The sequence below is a fragment of the Stylophora pistillata genome, chromosome 3 (assembly GCF_964205215.1).
Source record: "Stylophora pistillata chromosome 3, jaStyPist1.2, whole genome shotgun sequence".
Lineage (NCBI taxonomy): Eukaryota > Metazoa > Cnidaria > Anthozoa > Scleractinia > Pocilloporidae > Stylophora > Stylophora pistillata.
The window spans coordinates 21,289,338-21,312,083 of record NC_142521.1 but is presented as its reverse complement, the minus strand read 5'-3'; the positions used below and the strand labels follow the sequence as shown (position 1 = coordinate 21,312,083).

The window sequence follows — 22,746 nt, the reverse complement described above, 5'->3', positions numbered from 1 at the left end:
TGTTTCAGATGCTGTGATCAGCGCTAATGGTGAGACTACCACATTTGAATCTAAAGCTAGTATGGGTGGAAGCAGTGGTGGAACAATTATTCTCAGATCTAGAAAGGTGAATGAATAAGTAGAAAATATAAATTGACTGACGAGATAAAGACTTTTGATTGGAACAAACAAAGAAAGAGACGTGGGCGGGTTATGATGTGAAAAATTTACTTAATGAAATGTGCTTTTCTTCTTTGTTTGTTGAGATTTGACGTGTATAGAGATATCAACTTAAGAAACTCAATTAAATTTAGTCATGATTGTCTCCAAGCCAGTTACTCTTTTATTGACTGCTGTTCGCCTAATTGCGATGAATTGAGACTCTTTATAATATTTGCAGATTCACGTAGAAAAAACTGTTAACTCTGACCTGAGAGAATTAATTTGTTCCCTTTTCTTTGTTTCAAAGCATGTGATCCTCGGTGACAATGCGAGACTGGAAGCCACGGGAGCAGACGCACATGCAATAAATGGCAGCAGATCTATCCGCCGTGGGGGAGGGGGAGGAGGGGTAATCGCAATCTTTAGCAATGGCGCACCACTTGGAACTGAAAGACTATCTGCGAATGAAAGCACTGCGGGTGGAACTGGTTCCACTGACGGAGATAACGGCCTGGTGGTTATCAATAGTATGTTATCAATTTTAAGTTTTAACTGCTCTACTTTCAATGGACAGCGTCAGTTTACCATGCTCCATACGAACGGCCGGGCAGACAGCAAGAATTGAACTTTCAGTTTCTGCCATGTAGCCGATTGTTCAGTAGTCAAAATTAGTTACATTTTTGGTGAACACGGTTATATTGCGAGGGTAAAAAAACAATAATTTTTTTAATGGAAGTATCGAGGTGCCGTTGTGAATTTGATAGACACCATGAATAATTAAATTCTTCCAATCCTTTACAGATGTGAGGCAGTACGGATATCCAGCGGAAGGTAATCATTTTCTCGTGGAAACTGTAAAAAGAGATGTTATACAAACGCTTTTCTCTTTGTCCCACTCTCGCGACGAGATCAATAATTTTTTTCTTTACTTTGACGGCTTTTTGTAAAACGGGTAGTGATGTAGAACCGAAATATTTATGGTTAGATTTTTCTGGACTGGATCCCTGAGATTACAGTGCACTTTGATGTTATTTTCTTCTGTAGTCTTCCGTAATTTATCAAGAACGAATTTGTCATCGCCTCCCCCCTTCCCTCCTCCCAGTCTCCAAAAACCTAAATGAAAAATTTGAATCGCATCGGTGACTCTCCATTTCCCATTGGCTGGCTATGTGCTGCCAAACGGGGTATAAAAAGAGTATGTTCTTCGAGGTCTTAAGTCCCAATCAGGGTATGCAATTCCATTATTTAACCTGTCGAACAGCTAATCTTTTCGGAATGGATGTACTCGAAATAGCTTGAGGAATGGCAATGCCTGGTCATCATATAATTATGGTACCACGAGGTCAATATGACAATCTCGATGCAGGTATCCTTGTCAGCTTATTCTCAACCGATTTTCTCCTTTCCGCGTTCCCCCAGGCTTTAGAATATTTTATATTTTTTTAATGGGTAGCGTGGTCTACCACTCAACCAGAAAGAACTTGTCTCGATCGTTTTTATTCTGTGTACTACTTCCTTCCTAAGGGAGGGGTCGATCAGCAACTTTATTTAATAAAAAACCAAATCCTTACTGGACGAAAAAACCAACTCCCTCATTACAGTCAGTCAGATTTCGCTGAGTTTTCCTCTTCTTTTTTAACAGTTATTGAAGTCAGCGAAAGCTATGAAGGATGTGTGAATGGTAGAAATATATCCAACTCCCAAAATGAGACTATGAAAGCCCATGAAGCTTCACCATCAAAATGCATCGAGGTTTGCCGTGGAAGAAAATTAAATTGGGCTTACATAAGGGGAAAAACCTGCAAATGCTCGAACTCCAACCTAACCTCGTCTGAACCGAAGAAAGCGTGCAATGAAAGATGTTGGTCAAATTCTTCACTTGTTTGTGGTGGCGATGATGATGACACCTTCAGTGCATACAAGACAGGTAAATCAGTTATTTACCACCTTATGTTCAGTATATATCCTATCAGAAAGAATGTAGCTAAGGGATTGGCTGTATTACCCAATTGGTTTTACTTCTTATAGAATCCGTATTAAGTTATTTTTGTATCATCTCAGTCATTAAGGCTCCATGAAAATCCAAATAAAAAGTCCATTGTCGTGAAATGCAAAATGGCTTTTCGTTAGCAGAGCACGTGAGATAATTTTAGATTTATTCCAGAGAGACCAGGTACCTTGGTCTCATAGATAACTTGTAAAAGGTTATGCTTGGAAAAGATCTCCAATGAGAATCAACGAGAAGTTGTCCTCATCTCGATGTGCTGGGGAGATAGCACTGGCAGGTTCAAAAGAACACGAGCTGACATGAAGAACACGAGAGAAACGAAGTCGGAAAGGTCCTTCTTCAAAAATTTAGTTGCAAAGATGCTTCAGTCGCATTAAGACTTTCTTTATTTTATCTCCTACTGAAGGATAAAGCTATCTAAAAAAATCGATTTCATTGGTCCTTGTAGGCTCAAGCATGTAAATGACATTTGCGTCAGTAGGTGAACGGGTACTTCTTTCTATAGAAGCATTTAGAGTTCTGGGCATCTGCATCCTTACTCGCTCCTCTCTGTATTTTTTCCCTGGCAAGAATCTTGCCAAATTGGCCGGCAAACAACACTGCTTGTAATTTGGATTAGCGTTTTAAACTAATTTTTTTTATTTTGACACAACATACCAGTAATTGCAAACGAGATTAAAACTACAGAGAAAGAAGGTTCGAGTTACATGATACATAGCTCGTGCTTATTCAATTATTCAGTTGAAAAGATTGAGATGGTGCCTCTCAGTGGGATATATTTGAATAAAATATTGTTTATAACTAATAACAGCTGTCGTTTGAATTAATCAAAACTCATATTTCATGTTCATTTGTTACCAGTCGCGAATCCAGTAGCATTTTGTCCTCTGTTGCCCACAGGAGAAGAAGCTTTCTTCACAAATCTAAAACTAAAAAAAATCATAGTAATGTATTCAGCTCTTGTTAAAGAATTAAAAAACGAACTGTAATGTACCAATCAATAATCAAGGGCGAGCTTAACCTCTAAATTCTAAAACAGTTATAAGCTATTTTAATTTATCCAGTTTTTGGCAGTGATTGACGTTTCTGTTATATGACACTGGATTAAGCAAAATTGGCAGACCTTTCCGATATAATAATTCTTTGATATAAAAACTTAAGGTTTACAAGATATATTTTTGACAGGCATTGCGAATTTTCTTTCACTGAATTTGAATGTGATCAGTGTGGCCAACGACCTTTGAAGTGACAATTTTTCTCCGCGAGTAATTAACTACCCATATCCATTTTGGATCGCTAGTGAAAGGGTTGAATATTTAATTTAAAGGCAAACTAAAATTTACATAAGCAAGCCTAAGAGCTCTTTTACTGATGGATATGAAGATTGCTCTTCAAAATCAACAGTTTTGCCATAGCAAAGACCTCAATTTGGATGGTAGGATTTATCAGATTCAACCCAACGCGACTCACCGGGAAGGTTTTCGGATCTAGGAGCGAAGATTTCCACTTTTCAGTATCAAACCTATGGATAGTGTTTGTTTACTGGTGGGCGCATTGCATATTTCAGGAAAGGGAACCGACATTGTTCGAAGAGCTCCTATCGCTTTCATTGTCTTCCGGACACTTGATTTTAATGAAAATTGAATCTTGCATTCATATTGCCTGGCGTTGACAAAGAAGCAGGTCATTTCTTGGAACGGCAAACTTCGAAAAAAACCGAATTCAAAACGGATCCTCGTGCAATTTTGACAACAGCAAGAGGGTTTTGATGAAGAATTTCGCAGTCTGGTGGCCATGGGTGCTGGACAGTGTGCAAATCTCAACATAGTTGTACCTCAAGAAGGGGAATTGCTCGGCCCATATCTGGCAAACTGCGTTATTATGTCAATTCTAAGTATAACATCTGTCATAGGGAACGTTTTAATCTTGGTTTCCATTTGCAGAGCTCCTGAATTTCTTCGCCAGCCGTCGTACTTTCTTTTAGTCAACTTGACTGTTGCCGATTTGTGCGTTGGCTTCATAGCCGAACCTCTCTATTTGATATACAAAATATCTTATTTAATCAATCCGCTCTCTGTAACGTCCTGTTACGCAGGATATGTCTTTAACCTTGTCTCTTTCCTTTTAACGTCGCTGTCGCTTTCGACCGCAGCAGCAATATCTCTGGATCGATTAATGGCGCTTCATCTTCACATGAAATATACCTCCATCGTGACCAAGCAAAGAGTTGTTATTTTGATCGCTATTTTGCTTGTATTCAGCTTGGCTTTCGCTTCCATGTTTGAGTGGGCCATCGACGAGCAGAACACTGTGTTGGCGTGCGCTAACTCTCTCGCTTTGGTTGTCGCGTTGTTGTCTTACGTAAGGATATTCCAAATTTTGCGCTACCACCAGCGACAAATTTCCAGTCATCAGGTTGGTGAAATATCATCGTTCACCTACGGGGGAGAAGTGGACTCGATGGGTACCTCTTTTCAGGGAGAGGAAATAAGGGGAAATCAAAGAGAAGCTACCAAAGAGATCGATGGAAATAGACGAAATGTGATGCGAAGAGATGACAAACAAATTGCCGAAAAAAGTGAAGAACACTATCAAATACCTGACGGTGAAAATCCGGTCAAGAACAACAAGCAATTGCAGACGAAGGCATCATTTGTCTCCCGTGAGAATCATGGATGCTTTGATTCAAAAGAAGACTTGGAAAACGTCCGATTTGATGGCGAATTGAAAATTGTTGAAGATAAAGGTCAGGAACAGGAGAAGGAGATGCATCTGAGATTCGGAAGCACAATTGCCCATCTTGGGGAAAGGACACTGGACCATTCACGAGAAGGGGAAATTGATGTACGGCAAATCGAAGAAGGAAACGAAAAGTTGATAAGAGTGGATGTGAATGAAGGAAGAAGGAAGGGAGAAACAAGTAGTAAAATGAACCACGAATGCCCAATCGAAATGACAGCTTTTAATTCTTTGAGAGCAGATCGAAAAGCTCCTCCAAGCAATCAGATGGAAGGAGAAAATTTCGTTCTTGAAGAGAAGCATAACGAAAGCCGATCATCAGAAGGCGAAATCCATTTTAATGGATCTAAAAAGAATCAGAATCGTTTGTTTACAACAGTAGCAGCTTCCATGAGACAGACAACACAAGAAATGACTCATGAAATGACTGGCAACCCTGTCACCATTGTTGATCACGATAGAATCAATACAGACACCAACGCGCAAAGTGACATTATTATTATTAATAGAAAGAACAAATTGAGAATGAGAAAGTTCCAAAAGTCATTCTATAACATGTTTGTTATATGGTTTCTCATGTTACTGTGCTATTTACCTCTTATCTGCACATCTATATTGTTCTTATTGATTGGACGCAGTTACTCTATGCACTTAGCCTTCAATTTCACAACATCTGTTATGTTCATGAACTCTAGTATAAATCCTGTCTTGTTTTGCTGGAGAATACGAGAGTTTCGCGCAGCTGTGAAGAAAACACTGAAAGAATTGTTTGGACTTTGGAGCGATCGCAGTACTTAATGTAACACTGATAGAGAGGATATCGATTATGTTAATCTTGAATACAATAAATCTGTTTGGTCCATCTTCAAAGCTTGAAAAAGAACCATTAGTGGTTTTTGTGTGTGAGTGAGAACTTAACGCTCTCGACAGCTAACCAAATACTTTTTTTTCCCAAAAACATATGTACGATTTGAAAGCGCTTTTCTACTATCAGTGTAATATATCACAACGTTCAGGCCGATTCGACGATGTATAGATTCTAACAATTTGTCGCAGACATTGTGAGCGATTTTTTTTGGCTTTTTTTACAGTGTTGTGTCTTTCTGTCATCCCCACAAAAGCTGTGTTTGCCATCACTCAGGAAAGCGAAAGTCAAGCTTCGCTCATGTACGCCAGTGTAATTTACATATCAAAACCTCCGTTCTGTATAATTAACTCGACTGATAGTTTTCTACATATTTATTTACATTTATTTGTTTAATAGCGTGCAATCTAAGAAAATCTGAAATGGCATGGGAATAAAACGCGGCTTGATTTTTAAGGTTTAACCGTTCTGAACTAAGATAAGAAAGAAATCACACAGATATATGTATATAATTTTTCCGGATTCGCATGTTTTTATTTAACAAGCTCTGTTATTGGCTCTTGAAGATTGCTTTGTCGTCTCAACCAATAAAATAATGCGAGCTAAAGGTAACTTTAAAATGGATAAAATGCTCTTCCACGCTTGGCGCGTTCCTGTCACTTTTGTTTGTCTCGTGCTGTGATTATCTTCTGATCATGATATTCGTCACTTTTATTGGTTTTCTTATTTTTATTAAAAACACAGGAATTAACGCTTCGGGATATGTAACGAGTTTTAAGTTTATGAAAAGAAACACGAGCGAATATTTAACAATTATTCCACGAGCGCGCATTGGATATGAGATGATAGATAGCCAACGAGGCGCGTAGCGCCGAGTTGGCTATAATCATCTCATATCCAACAAGCGCTCGTGGAATAATTGTTTTATTAAAACACGCTCCCCCAAGATGTTAGACAAATCTTCTCGACTTTATTTTGTAAGAAGAAACCGGATGTTACAATGTACAGACATTAGATTATGGTATATTGGCTCATATACCATAATGGCTAAGCCAATAAAAAGTCTTGAATTGCATTATCCAATGATCCAGTTTTTAATAATAGAGGATATAATTTATCTTTGGAAATATAATTTGTTTCTATCGAACTCTAATTGCAAAATATTATTTTCAATCAAGATCTGAAAGAAACTGTTCTTACTAATAAGAACTTTAGGACAATAATAAAATATTTTTTGAATATAATGCCTTTGATAATTATTTCCAACTGATCTAATTTAGAACCACAGCAAAGTAAAAGTAGAGCACTATTTTTTTTTCTCGCGTTTTTCTTGTTTTGCTTTGAGATATCATTGTTTTGTTGTGATATTTTTCCCTGTCCACCGCTGGCCGTAGTGATTGCTTTGGTTTTGATTCTAAGCCACTTGATCGAAAAAAATAGCTTTCGGAACGAACGTTATTTGTGAACTTTAAAATTTAGTTTCTAAAGCTGCTCAGCGTAATGGTTAACAATAAAATTTTTATTCTTTCGAAACGTCGAAATCTTATAAACAAATGTTATTAGGAAAAACAAAAACTCGAAAAAAAAATAGTAAAAAAAATAAAAAACCACTAGCCAGACTTCTTTCATGTAAGCAGAGCAAGGAAATAAAGAAACCAGTTCGTCTGTTAATGTTAATGTTCAGCATAATAAGGAAATAAAGTAACCTGTTCGTCTTTTAATGTTTTCAGGCTATGTCGTTGAATTTTCATCCGCAAAGATATCCACTGCAACCTTGGCAGTTTTTACCCCGTCATCAATAGTCAATGCCATATCGCCAAACAAGACTGTGATGGTAACAGCTTCCTCGACAATCGTCTCTGCAGCTTCCTCGAACATCTCTGCAGCTTCCTCGAACATCTCTGCAGCTTCCTCGAACATCTCTGCAGCTTCTTCGAACATCTCTGCAGCTTCCTCGAACATCTCTGCAGCTTCCGTGACCATCTCTGCAACAACGACGCCTACCGCTACCGAAGAAGCGAAGGTTACCGGAGAAACGAAGACTACCGAAGAAACGAAGCCTACCGAAAAAACGAAGCCTACCGATGAACCTACGACTAGACCCCAAGATGAACCATCGGGAAAGGTGAAGTTAATCTAAAAGAGCCATGATTGCTAGAAGACTAGAGGATTTTAAATTTTGCCATATACAAGGTGTAAATTTTGTATTGGTTAACTGTCTTCCACCGTTCAAAGCCGAGGAATAAGTTAAAAGTGTAGTCTACAGCGACTTGCATTTTGAGATGACATTTTCTCGTTCAGCATGGGTATTTCGTCTTGTATGATCGTCAGCCTAGCCTGATATATCTAAAGCACACTAATTAGTAAACTAAACTTGCCTTTTGTTTTTGAATTTTTAGTTCAAAGACATCGCGAATGTCACGATCACAGACGAAAATGTCGTTGAGGTTGTAAACCAGCTCGAAAACCTCACCAGTGAGGGAGATATGAATGGCGGGGACACGAAAGTCGCGCTGGAAATCTTACAGAAAATCACCAGCAACAACAGTTTACTTCCCAAAGACAAATCTGGAAGGAAAAAAATGGGACAGGTCAGTGTAAAAATTAGCGATGATATTGATGCTAATGACGATGATGGTTATCCGAATGAAGACAATGATAGTGACGATGGCGACTATGATTATGGTGACTATGATTATGGCGATAATGGCGACGTTAATGTAACGGCAAAAGCGGCATCAAAAATCATAACAACCAGGAAAGGTGATAAATCGCCAAATTTTCACCAGGGGTGAAGTCATTTTGATGGTCTATTCCGAGCCTAAAAATGATGATAATTTTGGTAAACCTGGATGAGCAACGTCTTACTGTATCCTCCATTTCATTCATTCCCCCAAAGAAATCACATCATACGGTGGCCATTGTGAAAATTAGCCATTCACTTTTACAATCTTCTCGTGCTTGGTGATTACAGCAAGATATCATGAAATTCAGACCAATCACAGAAACTGAATCTCTATAATAAGCTGGCTCTATCGTTTAAAGCATGATCAGCACCAGTGTACCTAAAAGTACTTTTTCTTTCAGAGCATTGTTCAGGTGGCCAGTTCACTCTTGTCAAAGAAAAACGCTGGCAATTGGGGCATACCAACAGAGAAGGAAAATAACACGGACAAGGTTAGTGCAATTAGCAACAATTAGAGTTTCTATGTAGGTAATATATTAACGAATCTATCGTAGATAAAACTGACATTCTTCCCCTCGTTAACTTAATTTGATCACACTAATTTCTTGCTTGATTTTAGGCAACTTCTCAGACCCAAGTTTTAGAAGTTATAGAACACATTGGTCTGCTAATGGGAGAAAAACTTGGCGATAATGACAGCTTGATCGTGGAAAGTGCAAATATAGGTACGTAACAAGATATTTGAGCTTAGTCTTCAATTTCAATACTTTCATGGAAAGTTTGCCTGTTACCTGCATCCTGGTTTCCGTTGTGTGAATTACATGAGAAGAAGATAACCTCCCATAGATGGGATTATAGGTTACCTCAACGAACCAAGAATTTTGTCAGGTTTTTTTGACAGATCGTTGATATCTATTTACATTACTGAGTGGAAAGAAGCACTCTGAAGTTAACTGTCTCGCCCAAACAACACAACGCAATCGCAAACCAAACAGCCATTGCCCCCCTTATGCTGGTGCAATACACGACTATGCTTATACGATTGGTTGCTATTTTGACTTTCTTGATACAGCTATGGGTGTAGAGACCAAGATACCTGACAAGTCTTCTCCTGGCGCTGAATATCCCAGATATGATGAACTCGGATCAGAATGGAGAGGACGGGACCGTGTGTTCGTTCATAGAAAATTCTTCGACGAGATGGCTGCAGGTTCGTTAGACTTTGATCAAGCTGCGCTCTTTGATGCTCATAACAAACTTCACCGGATAATTTCAGCGATCAGCCGTTGATCCGTAGTAATTTTGTTGTTTGTCACCTTTTCATACGGCAATTAGAAGAAGTTTGCCAATGAGCACATGCTATTAAGTAGCCTACAAGTATGTCGTCTGATGCCATCTCTATTTATATACATTTTGGTACGTTAAATCGGCGTTTATGAAAACAATTTCTAAGAAAGATCGTGTTATTAAAGAAAGTTTTCTTCGTAGATAAGAGCTCGAGAACAACAGTTGTCTATGCCATTTATAATCAAGTCAGTGAGCATTTCCCTGCTAATACAATCAACGATCAGAGGTACGGTGTCTTTTTCTTACTTTCTTTGTTTATTTACTTTGTTTATAACACATTAACAATTTTCACTGTTCAAGAGGTCCTTCGAAGCAGTTCCTAAAGCATAAATCATATTTGAATATATGTCAAACTTAATTATACACGCATTTTTGTTGGTTCTAAGTTCACTAAGTAATTATTAGAAGCACTACCAAAACATTAATCATACGAAGGCCTGTTTTTCACAAAATTCTAGAAAAGACTCATTTCCGGTTTGACTTCAAGAGAACCTGCAGCCATCTTGGCCCTATGTATTCTCTATATGAGGGTTGTTTTCATTAAATATAGGTCCTCCCACTGCTAGTTTTCGGCCCTCTTGACACTGTTGTCAAAAAATAAATGTTCAGATAAAAGAATCAGCTAAACTGAAGGCAGTTTAGAACGCAGTTTTGCAAAACAATGGCTTAACTTTGTTTAAAATACCGGCTCTCATAGTTTAATTTTCTTTTCAGCTCTGAGAGTCTCATTGTGAACTCCCGAATTCTGGCTCTAAAGTTTAACAAGCAACTTACCACTCCATTGAAGACGCCTATTAAACTATGGTTTGATAAATTGGAGAAGGTTTGTTTCGGTTTTGTTTCCTCTGATTGCAAGAATAACCATTTGTGCGATGATTTGACCTTTAAACGCTATTGAAAATTTTCACTCTTGACCACGAGGCTGGGGTTGATGGATTATAGTTTAACCTGAAATACCAAAAGATCATAAAATTGTTGAAAACAATTCCAAATACCATACATCTGAGTAAAAAGATCTCTAGAATGCCAAAAACCACAGACCAGGCCTGATGCCTCAACCATCTTCCTCTCGATTTCAGGGCAAAAATGTTACAAAGCCTTCTTGTTCATTTGTGGATTTCAAGAGGTAAGGAAAATAAACCGCACTTCAGATGATGTTGAGATCTCATATATTCATGCCTTAGTTGTATGTGGAATTTAGATTGAGAATATTTGCATTTCTGTGATATCTGTTTATTTCAGCGCAAGGGGTTTGTGGTCACACAAGGGATGTCACGTGGTCAAGGAAAAGGACAAGGATGTCGAGTGCGCTTGCGATCATCTCACAAACTTTGCAATCTTGATGCAAGTCAAGGAATTTGAAGTATGTTCTCTGTTTTCTTCTGCATGCAGTAAATCACTGGAGTATAGGAAAACGGAATGCTTATTTTTGGAATTGTTGATAGTGGTTGGAAACCCTATGAACAATTTGTCAGATTTCATCATGACCAAGAGAAACGCAAAAATAAAGAGTTATCAAAACGCATTTTCTTTCATAAATCGTTTGGGCCTCTATCAAATCAAATCAAAGTGAAACATGATTTTTTTAATAAGGAACATGAGGGTCCGATGCTCAGACCTCTTTTAAAGAAAATTAATCATCAACTTTTGTTTTTCCTAACAATTACTTCCTGTGGTCTTTTAGATTGAGCCGGATCATTATAAAGCTTTGACAGTCATCACCTATGTAGGATGCGGGGTTTCGTTATTTGGACTGGCGCTCACTTTGGCGACTTTCTTGTCACTTGAGTAAGACATTTCTCCTCGTTAATGCTGCTGCTATTGTTGTTGTTGATTTTGTCCTTGCAACCTTTTTTATTATATTCTGGACCTCATAAAGTAGTGAATTATGAGCGTGGTCTAGATGAGTCCCACACATTCTCTTCATTCACGAAGCATCGTCGTTGACCTTGGTTTTCTGAAGATAATTCTATCATTTCATTGGTATTTTTTTCCCTCATTTTTAATAAGTTAAAGGGTCGTGTTTATTACAGGACGTTAGCTTCAGAACGGACCTCAATCCACAAGAATCTTGTGGTAGCCATTGGACTCGCGCAGATAATTTTCCTGGCCGGCATAGATGCCACATACAACCCCGTAAGTATCAGTAGGACTCAATGACATTCAGATAAAAACCATTTACTTGTAACTAAATATTGACGCAGTTAAGTTTATAATGTGCAAATCATTTTTAACCAAGTTCAAAGGATTTAGTAACGCGTGAGATACTCACAGTTTCTGAACTTTCTTTGCGGCGCCCTACGTGGGGGGTCAACCCAGACAGGCGACAAGGCCAGGAGATTATGGAGATGTAATTTGGTTCTATCAACTAAGTTGAAATTGTAAATTGGCCACCCTAAAGGGTTAAAAAGCTGACGTTTCGAGCGTTAGCCCTTCGTCAGAGCGAATGATTATGGAGATGGTTCTCAGGCCGCCTGGGTTCACATAGACAAGAGTAGAGAGGTATATGACTTGTACATATGCGACTGTAGACAATTCTCCGGGAAATGAACTGCCCTGATTCCTTAAAATAAGACTTGAGGAATGCATGATCCGCTCTCGGTTGAAATAAAACGGAATTGACAAAGATCATTTCTCCCTCCGCAGATTGCGTGCAAAGCCGTCGCTTTATTCTTGCACTATTTATACACAGCGGCTTTCACGTGGATGTTATGCGAAGGAATTCATCTGTACAGCAAAGTGGTGGAGGTATTCAGCGAGGGATCTAAGATGAAATACTACTACGCCCTAGGGTGGGGTAGGTCGAGTTTTTTCCTTGGCTGCTCTAGCACTGATACAAAACGAGCATGACAATTGAAAAATTTGCCACAATTGGCAGTGGGTCAAAAATTGTTGCGGACTCCCTCGGCTGCGTCTCCTGAGTCCACAAAATTTTGACCATGGTGATGACGAATATCGTTGTCGATAAGAGTAAAGACCACGCTAAACCACAGTCGATTTGTTAAGTCTAAACTGTGTTATTCTTTTTAGGTCTGCCGCTGACAATTGTGTTCATTTCCGCCTGTTCCCGCTGGGGAGGATATGGGAACGAGCGAGCGTACGTATACGTAATTAGTGAATCTAAGGCATGGTTTATGCCTCTCGAGAAATTGATCCTAAATGTTTCATGTTTCAATTTGTAATTGCCTATTGATCCCATCCACCCTACTTTTGAGGTGATTTTGTATTTCGCAGAAAAACCACTCAAAAAGATATCGAGGCTCATCCTGTTGATTAGATTAGAATATAGTTAGATTAGAATAACCTTTCCTACAAAGTCTTGCTTCACCGTTTACTTTTATTTTCCAGCTGTTGGATTTCAATTACTGACGGGCTTATTTGGGCTTTTGTTGCTCCGGTTCTTATAGTGATGACGGTTGGTACTTCAGTCGCTCAATTATGCATAAAGTTACATCCTTTGCTAAATTCCCAGTTGCGATCGCATTCTTGCAGAAGGCGATCGCGTTTGTGACAGAGGTCTTTCGCAATCCTTGCTGTCACCAATCCCCTCTATTCCTACCTTTACGTATCTGTTTAGTACGGCTGGTGCAACCTTTCGCAAGGAAATTTTGGTAATTTACCTTAGAAAGTGAAAATTACAAAATGAAAAGCAATATGAAACGCTGAAAGTTTACGACTTTGCAAAAAATGTTAAAAAGGACTCGAAGGTCGCTAACGCTATACTTTACACCACAGCTTTTGTTTTTCACAGGGCATGATATTCGAATCCTAAATTGATGTTAGTGGATATAATTGCTAAAATCATGCTCAAACACGCCATTTTGGTTTTGCAGATTAACTTTGTGGTTATGATAATGGTGATCAGAGTCATCATTGCATCTGTGACGTCCCTACAGAATCCTGGCAATGCCTCCCAAGTCAGGTACCTGCATCCTGTTATGCCTTCGCCGTTTTTCGTTTTAACTTACATTTGTTGACAAAGTCCACTTGCTTCATATGAGTTCTTCCTTACCCACCAGTTGTTATGTGTGTGCAGTTTATATTTGTAGCGCACGCGTTGACGCTCATGTTCCTTGTCATGCCACGGTGCGCCCATTCATTTCTGCGTTTGCTCTTTCACTCGTTCTTTCATTATTGTGATACTCTGTACGTTTCATCATTTTTTTCTGTAGGGCTGGTGTCAAGGGCATGATTGTCCTACTGCCTCTTCTCGGTTTGACCTGGGTATTCGGACTTTTGGCCATCAATAAGGACACCATTGCCTTCCAGTATTTATTTGCCATCCTCAATTCACTTCAGGTCAGAAATTTCTTGTCTTAGTGAGTTTTAAGCTAAGAGAGTCTTCTTCTTGAGTCCTATTCCGTTAGTAATCCACCTCAAAGTTATCTAATACCATATATGAAAAATGTAACAACTGCTGTACCTCGCGTACGCGTTCACGTGTTAGGTGCATACTTTGGTGGGGAGCTATTAATGCTGCCTGTGGGTTTAGTGCTGTTTGTTCTCATTCTCGATAGATCTGGGATAAGGGGGAACGAGATTGATCTAGAGAAAGTTTCAGAGGGATACGTTGGAATTAAGTCCTAAATGAGAATCCCATCTCTTAGCATGACCATTTCTTGACCTCAGCTGACGCTTGTCGATTCCCCGATAGTAACTAATGCATTATAATTAAAAAATCAAATTGTGATGACGAGATATAGAACATAGACTTCGCTTTCTTCTCCTTTAATACAATAATATTCCAATATTTTTCAAGCCCTTAAACCTGTGTGTTGCATATTCCACTGATTAAGGAGCTGTTTTTTATTTTCTCATGTAGTAGGATTCTTAATAGTACTAAAAATCTCGACCTATCCCACAAGTTCACGTGCTTTGTTGTTTATGACTACGGTTACTCAAACTATGTCCCAATCCCCAGAAGTTAATCCTCACAAGAATCTTTACTGACACATTTTCCCTTTACTACAGGGACTTTTCATTTTTGCTTTCCACTGTATCGGAAACACCGAGGTATGAAATTTTATGCAATGCTTTATTGGCGGTTTGTCTAAATTTTATCATTTTGAGCCATTCCTAACGTAAATCCTTACTTTTATAACATAACCAAAGTAAAGCGCGCTCTGCTTGGTCAATTCAGTGGCGTGAGCAAATGCAAGACTAGTTTCCGTGTGCTTGTTTTTTCTGGTCACGTAAGATTCCAGTGTTAAATGAAAGGGAACCCCTTTGCTACAATATATCAATGTTATGTTATATAACAAATGGTAAACACCACAACGTTCACTATTAAGGTTAAGTTGTGGATGCACCTGGAGGGTTTGGTGTTTACTATTTTTTGATTATGAACAGTCGGTAAACCATGATTTTACTCTTAGGTACGAGTTGCATACAAAAGACTCCACGAGAAAAGGACTTTGGCAAAAAGCCTTCCTGAACACTCTCTGTCCTCAACACACCATATGTCGAGCCGGGTAAGTTGTTAAATATATACACTCAAAACAAGCCCATTGTGTAAGTTGGAGACGCGCAACTCGAATTGTATACGGCGATCGTGGCAAGTCTAATCGGCTAGGGAAGTAGCAAGCGATTTCGACGTTGATCGATACGAGTACACTTCGTGAATTTTCGAGCCAATCACGACGACTACGCCTTTCGAGTGTGTTTCCAATTTCTTTTTGAAGTAATTTTGAAAATCGCGTTATCTTACTATAGCTAAGGACCTTAGAGACGTTTGTTTCGAAGCAGCAATCATAATCGCCGGTTTAATTAAACGGGCACAAAAGTCGAATACCGGCGATTTATATATTCGCAGCGATCGATGAAAATCGTCAGGCACGCAGCGAGATAGTTTGACAACTGTTCCACATTTGTCTTTTATGCATTCTCTTTCACAGCCGTTGAAGAAACGAATGGACTCTCACGAGACGAACTTTACCGGGGATGATGACATCATTGTTACTAAGAGCATTCGAAGCGTGTCGGGTAAAGACTATCCTCGAGCTTAATTAGTCGAAACATGTTTTTTAATTATTGAAAGATGTTGCTGCTTTAAAGCTAGCGCGCTAGATTCAGGATCGAAATGTACCGTGGGCTAAGGCTCACTGGGGTCCTTCTGTTGTGTTGTTGTGTAACATTAAGGCATGACCTGCGATGCTCTAGCATCCAGAGGCGAGTGTTAATAGTCATTGTCACTTACTTTTATAGAAAATGGGATAAGTTGCGGCGGCTACTGCAGACACTGCAAAGCGCAACCGGAAAACGTGAAAAATGGCGGAAAAATCGTGGTCACGCGGTCACGCTTGCCTTTCACGTTTCACGTAAACGCGGTGCTAAATCTCTCTTATTTCACACAGAGGGTAAATTATTCTTACCTCCATTCATGATTTTTTTTCTTTCCACCAGATGTGAAGATTTGTGGAGACAACATGGCTTTGCAAACGGTTAAGTATAAACAAACTTAAGAACTCAATTTCAGTTCACCCGCTGTTGTGATTCTAAATTGTAACAGATAAAAAATGATACCGGTGCTTGCGGAAAAGCGGGGCGTTATCTTCACGTGTAATGATTTTGTATACTATCAATTAATAATATAAAAAAATTAATTTATGGGTCATTACATTAAATCTCGACCGATGTGGTTTCTACTGTTTATACCATATGAATTCATTGCACTCTCACTCGTCGAATATATTTTATAATTTGTATTTTTTTAAACGTGTTAATGAACTAAATCTTGCCGAGGATCGCTAAGTTAATTCGTTTTCATCAATTTCAAAATTAATACATAATAATGTGTGTTTTTATACCGGTGTACAACAATACCTCAACAATTCTGTTTAAGCATTTCTAAACGCACAAATTATAAAAGTGAATTTGATAATGGTGTTGTTATAGCTCACGCGACAGAGCGCCTTTCGATTGAGTGTTGCAATGTCAAAACCAAATAGCCATAACAGCCAACAAAAGACAACCAGTCAATGAAAATTCAAAATAAAACAGGCAAATTGTCTTAAGTGAGTGATCATTTCGTGATTGGTTTTAGCTTTAAATCTGATTGTTTAAAAACGTGGCGAAATAAGCAATACCTAATTACTTTCGACGCTCAATTGAAAATTGCTCTGTCATCATTAAAATCTTGTCACACTGTAACATTTCATGTTTACTATTCAGTTCGGTGACACTGATTCTGGCCGCTGGTCGCTAAACTGTCCCTCTCCTGACCCGTGAGTAAATGAATAAATTGAAACATTTTTTGCACAGAAAGCTCTCGCATATAACAAGAATTTCAAATGAAGGTTTATCTTTGCTTGGTTATCGCGTGAGTACTTGCGCAAGATCTGGAACGCGTTGGATTCTGGGATTGCCTTGAAATTGTAAAAAGTGCCATCTCTGTCCAACAGTCTCGGTGCTTTGAAGATTCTTTACTATAGAATTGCAAGGACCTCCTTTCAGCCGTCGCAAGCAAAAATGTTCAAAATGGCTACATTACCTTGTTTCTTTGCAACTCTGTTATATGTGAGGGCTCCTTACATTAGTTTAAATCAGGAACGTATTAATCGATATCCACGCCTATTGATATTAAAAAAACAACAACTTTACTCGTGAACTCACTTATAAATCATTGCATAAAACCGAAAAGGTCTACTACTATTTCAATTCAGTCCTAAAGATACATACCTACTCGAGACCCTTCTAAAAAAAAAAATCCAGAGTTGACAGCGCTTCTGAAGCTGCTTCATGCCATAACCTGAAACGGCGAACAAATTAAAAAAACAAGAAACAAAAAGATAAAACAAAACTAACCTCAAATGTATAAAATTTCTATTTGCATGATAGTTGAATTGGGATCACATATTTAAAAAGAAACGTATGTTCAGCTATCTCTCGATTAATTTTTTTCTTTAATTTCTCTCTCGATCAGTTTCTTTTTAATTTGCCCTCTCGATTCTTACTTTTAATGTCTCACTCGATTCAGTTTTTATTTTAATTTCTCTCTTGATTCAGTCTTATCATTTCTCTCTCGATTCAATTTATCTTTTAAATTTCTGTCTCGACTCAATTGTTTTTTTTTTTTAATGTAGCGTAATGAGAACATAATCAGGGGGATGGTTTGACAATGACAACATTCTTTAAAAAGAGATCGCGGTGAAAATTTCATCTTTTTCATCGTGGCGCAATAACTGGCGTGGTTTAGTTTTGTTAAGTATAAAATCGAGAGAACGTGGGCGACAACTTTTCATCCAAAAAGCAGTTAAGAAGACAGAAATTTAAACTTACTTACAAGCTTTTGTGTGGACTTTGCAGATTCATAGACCTGGATCACATAAAACGAGCATGAGATCATCATCTACACAGTACAGTACTCACACAGAATTTTCAGAGCAACTGAGGCCATTAACCAAAGAAGGAAGACAACACAGGAAAAGCTCTAGCCATGAAAAAACATTCTTTCACAACTTCAGACCAAAAGTGTTAGGTTCCTGTAGCATTGTATAAGGACTTTATTCTTTCAAACTAAGCGCGCACACACCTTTCGCCTTCGAGTTGGAGGAAGTGCGATATTTTTCTTTACGAGCGTGCAGCAGGCTCCTTGCAGCATCTGTAATTGCGCGATAACAGTCGAAGTTACTAGAAGGCTGTTCAAAGGATTGTTTTCTTAACGCTACCACATATGCCTTCATCTAGGCTTTGCTCAGAGCACAATTAAAAAATGTAAATAATGAAAACACAACACGAGTAGGAAGTAGTGCGCGTGTTGGGCCAGTGGAGAGCAGCTTCGGACAAGGCTAGTACGAATAATTTGCAAGATTATAATCTCGTCATTTGAAAGTTGTAGTGTTCTATGATCTGTAGTTGACGTTAGACCAGTGTACATAGAGAGATTTACACTCTTAACCCTTCAACCCCCAAAAGTGATCGGATTTTAATTTCTCTTCACTGTACCACACTTGAATCAAATATAGAGGTCATGAGAATAAAGATAATGAACACCAATTTCATAAGCTCCTGATTGTCAATCAAATTCTCCTTGTCAACACCATAGGAAATGTAAAGAGAACAGTGAAGAGAATATGACTATCGTTAGGGTGTAGAGGGTTAGGGGATTTTTGATGTAATTCTTTTTTCAAAAGGGCCTTGGCTGTGATGTTTCATATATTGATTTGGACAGAAATGAGTGTTAGCTTCTTTTTGGTTTCAGTGACAAAGGGACACCGAGTAAATGTGTGCTTGTCATCTTGAGATCAGTACACTAACAGTCCTGTAAATTGCAGATGTTTAGGGTAGCTTCAATCTTTTGATTGAGATTTATGTCCATCTCTTCCATACGCCAGTAAAAATAGCAGCCAATAGCCGCATAGATGCCAGACTATTTCGACAACAAAAGGCGGCGTCTAGAAAATGAAAGATTATTGAGCATGCGCATCAGAATGAAATAGGCTTAATTTGACGAGATTCAGTCCTCGGGTGCTGTGCATTTCTGAAAGGTTAATGATCTACACAGCTCGTAGCCTTCGTCAGAATTTCAGTTCATGCTCACTACATTCACGTAGTGTAACAAATTATCTCCTGTTGTGCATCGCCGTTAATAAAAAATGTCGTTAACCGAAGTTTAGTCGTGTGTGTTGAATAATAAAGAAATTAAGATGTTACTGCGTGTTTTACCCGCTGGGTGAGAAACTGGGTATCCATTCGTTCCGTACCCACAGACGTTTCGTACTCGGTCGTTTGTATCTAGTTTGTGCCCAATAATAATAATAATAATATTAAAATTTATAGTGCGCAAATTCCATAAAATGTTCAAATGCGCATTACAAGATTAAAAGTTACCATTAAAATAGACTTACAATAATTTTAAGAAACAATTAAAAGTAAACTTAGAATGGCTAAAAAAGCTATAAAAATGCACTACGAAAAAGGTGAGTCTTAAGTTTAGCTTTAAAAATATTTACTGTTCCTGCGCTCCTAATATCCAGCGGTAGTTCGTTCCATAGTTTCGGAGCAGCACAGGTAAAGGAACGGTCCCCCAGTGTAGCTTTCGATTTAAATGATGGATGGCTAAGTAAAAGCTTATCGCTGGAATTTCTTAAATTATATTTGGTGGGGGGTCTAAGGGAAATAAGAGAGGATAGATAAGAAGGGGCTAAAAAATTAAGAATCTTAAAAGTAATTAACAGTATTTTAAACTCAATTCTATATCTAATTGGTAACCAGTGTAACTTAAAAATTAAGGGCGTAATATGACAAAATTTCTGTTCTTTAAGAATCAGTCTGGCACAAGCATTCTGTACTTGTTGCAGCTTATTCAACAAGCAGTCCGGTAGTCCATATAATAGGCCATTACAATAGTCCAGGCGGCTCGTTCTGAATGCATGGACAAGAGTTTCAGTTGACTGCTGTGAAAGGTACTTTCTGATCCGACGAATATTATAAATGTAGTAAAATGAAGAGGCACAAATTTTCGTGATGTGTGTTGCCATGGAGAGCCTTGAATCAAACCAGGAACCAAGATTTCTCGCAATTGGCACGGGGTGTATGTCTGAGTCGCCCACACGTATACTGATATTGTCGAGCTTTCCCAGCTGTTGTGATGTGCCAATGATAAGGAATTCAGTCTTGTCGTCATTTAATTTAAGATCATTATTCAACATCCAAAGACGAATGTCTCTGATGCAGTCCTCCATACTCCTCACTACAGCAAGTTGTTCAGCTCTGTCGTTGGGACTAAATGAGATGTAAACTTGTGAGTCATCAGCGTAACAATGAATCGTGGGCAAATGATATTCAATGATCTCAAAAAGCTTGCTCGTATACAACGAAAACAATAACGGACCCAGACAGGAACCTTGAGGCACACCGCATTCTAATTTAAAAGGTTCCGATAGCGAATCGTTAATCATGATCCGTTGAGTTCTACCAGACAAATAGGACGTAAACCAGGAGAGGGCTTTCCCCTGTATACCAAATGATGACTCAAGTCGACGTAGCATGGTGTCGTGATCAACTGTGTCGAAGGCAGCACTTAAATCGAGCAGAATGAGCAGAGTAACACGTTGACTGTTCATGTTAAGGAGAATGTCATTCGTAACCTTAAGGAGTGCAGTTTCTGTGCTGTGGTTCTGTCGATAGGCGGATTGAAACACTGGGAACAGATTGTTGCCATTCAGATAATGCTGTAGCTGCTTGGCAACAACAGTCTCAACCAGCTTTGAGATAAATGCCAAATTACTCACGGGTCTGTAGTTCTTAAAAACAAGAGGTAATCCATCCTTCTTCAGCAGCGGCCGTACTAGAGCACTTTTCCAGATGCGTGGAAAATAACCAGAATCAAGCGAAAGATTTATTATTTTCGTGATCGGAGGTAGTAGCACATCGGCGAAGTCAGTAAGAAGCTTGGTTGGAATAGGATCAAGAAGACAAGATTTCTTTGATGAAGCTTTGATTAAATCAAACACCTCTGATTCGGACAGGAGAGTAAATTCTGAAAAACAGGAAGCAGTCACAGTACTGGCAGCGTGAATGGTGACAGGAAGGCGGCTCTGGTTTGCAATAGCAGACTTGATATCAGCAATTTTTTGAGCAAAGAATTTTCCAAAATCATTAGCCAACTGATAATCATTAGTCGACAGTGGGAGGCCAGGACCATTTGATAAATTCAGCAGGGACTTACTTGCTCTAAATAACCTTCTCTGGTCCGTGCTGTTCTCAGTTATGAAGTTTGTATAGTATGCACTACGAGCCTCGTTACTCAAAAACGTCACTCGATTTCTCATTGCGCGGTAGGATAGTAAATCGATGTGTGCTTTAGAAGCCCTCCATTTCCTTTCAGCTTTCCTCCGTTGACGTTTAGCCGATATAATTTCATGATTCATCCATGGAACACGAGTTCTAATAGTAACATTCTTTTGCTTAACAGGAGCGTGCCGATCCAGCAGGGAACGCAATGTGTTGTTGAATAAGGCGGCAAGCTCGTCAGGATCTTCAGTATCCGTTTGAAGAAGCTCGCTGTTACAGATTTCATCCGCAAAAGCAGACTTATCAATTGATCGCAGCTTCCTAAATGAGACACGCCCAACTTTGAGAGGTGGTCGAGGTGTTTTCAATTTGAAAAGTAACGCTAGATGATCCGAAAATAGAATGTCAGGCGATGGTCGACCGCTAATAAGGTTGTCTGACGTTCGAGTAATTACCAGATCTAGTGTATGACCAAGTTCATGCGTTGGTTCTGTCACATGTTGAGTTAAAGACATTGACTCCAATAAATCCAAAAAGCGACAAGCAGCTGAATCATTGTGATCATCAACATGGATGTTAAAATCGCCAGTTAAACACAGGACGTCGTTAGATAGGATAACAGATTCAAGGTACTCTGAAAATTCGTCAATAAAGCTGTTTACAGTCACAGGATGATTAACAGAGTACGGCGGTCGATAGATGATTGCCAGTCGAAAGCGTAGGGAGCCAGTGCAGACAAGGTATTCAGAAGATTCAAAGGAAATCCTTGAAACAGTTTCGAGCTTGGAAACATTGATGTTATCTCTGAACAAAAGGGCCGTACCTCCACCTCTACGATCACCCCTAGGGCAGTGTAACAGTTTATAGCCAGCAGGAGTTATCTCGTAGCACACAGCGGAGTCGTTGTCTGATAACCAAGTTTCAGTTATTGCAACTAGGTCAGCTTTGCATTCGTCGACATAATCAACAAACAGTGCAGATTTGTTTGAAATAGAACGAGCATTTAACGTGCACATGGTCAGCTGAGTGTTCGATGTACTCAAATGGAGATCAGATACGCGGTTTACCTGCACAACGTTGGAGCGGTGGCTATGATGATGGCTTCGATGTTTAACTGCTCGACGATTTGTTGTAAAAGACGTAATTGGTGGACCAGGGTTCGGGCTGATGTCGCCACTAGTTGTTAAGCGAAGACTCGTTAGGTTAAAGGAAGAAACAGAGTTCGGA

The 22,746-nt window shown here is 38.9% G+C and overlaps 2 protein-coding genes across 5 annotated transcripts in view; both read left to right on the top strand.

Moving 5' to 3' along the window:
* The window catches only part of LOC111332606 (uncharacterized), a 54,232-nt gene extending 34,796 nt beyond the window's left edge, over positions 1 to 19,436 (top strand). For 3 of the 4 annotated variants that reach the window (XM_088755094.1, XM_088755095.1, XM_088755097.1), the window contains 25 exons: positions 9 to 106; positions 449 to 668; positions 943 to 972; positions 1,784 to 2,068; positions 7,484 to 7,878; positions 8,153 to 8,344; positions 8,841 to 8,930; positions 9,059 to 9,164; positions 9,512 to 9,649; positions 9,928 to 10,012; positions 10,501 to 10,609; positions 10,866 to 10,912; positions 11,029 to 11,149; positions 11,471 to 11,574; positions 11,820 to 11,922; positions 12,433 to 12,583; positions 12,817 to 12,883; positions 13,135 to 13,201; positions 13,620 to 13,708; positions 13,959 to 14,085; positions 14,758 to 14,799; positions 15,162 to 15,257; positions 15,681 to 15,768; positions 16,189 to 16,226; positions 18,091 to 19,436. In XM_088755094.1, the coding sequence (XP_088611220.1) occupies positions 9 to 106; positions 449 to 668; positions 943 to 972; positions 1,784 to 2,068; positions 7,484 to 7,878; positions 8,153 to 8,344; positions 8,841 to 8,930; positions 9,059 to 9,164; positions 9,512 to 9,649; positions 9,928 to 10,012; positions 10,501 to 10,609; positions 10,866 to 10,912; positions 11,029 to 11,149; positions 11,471 to 11,574; positions 11,820 to 11,922; positions 12,433 to 12,583; positions 12,817 to 12,883; positions 13,135 to 13,201; positions 13,620 to 13,708; positions 13,959 to 14,085; positions 14,758 to 14,799; positions 15,162 to 15,257; positions 15,681 to 15,768; positions 16,189 to 16,226; positions 18,091 to 18,282 (3,080 nt within the window). In that variant the 3' untranslated portion in view covers positions 18,283 to 19,436. Of the gene's footprint in view, positions 1 to 8; positions 107 to 448; positions 669 to 942; positions 973 to 1,783; positions 2,069 to 7,483; positions 7,879 to 8,152; positions 8,345 to 8,840; positions 8,931 to 9,058; positions 9,165 to 9,511; positions 9,650 to 9,927; positions 10,013 to 10,500; positions 10,610 to 10,865; positions 10,913 to 11,028; positions 11,150 to 11,470; positions 11,575 to 11,819; positions 11,923 to 12,432; positions 12,584 to 12,816; positions 12,884 to 13,134; positions 13,202 to 13,619; positions 13,709 to 13,958; positions 14,086 to 14,757; positions 14,800 to 15,161; positions 15,258 to 15,680; positions 15,769 to 16,188; positions 16,227 to 16,956; positions 17,010 to 18,090 lie in introns of all 4 variants that reach the window. The other variant, XM_088755096.1, reaches the window with a different exon arrangement.
* Positions 3,088 to 6,828, top strand: LOC111332607 (uncharacterized). Its single transcript, XM_022937976.2, has one exon. The coding sequence runs from the start codon at positions 3,944 to 3,946 to the stop codon at positions 5,684 to 5,686; it is 1,743 nt and encodes a 580-aa protein (XP_022793711.1). The 5' UTR covers positions 3,088 to 3,943; the 3' UTR covers positions 5,687 to 6,828.
* Positions 19,437 to 22,746: the final 3,310 nt, after the last annotated feature.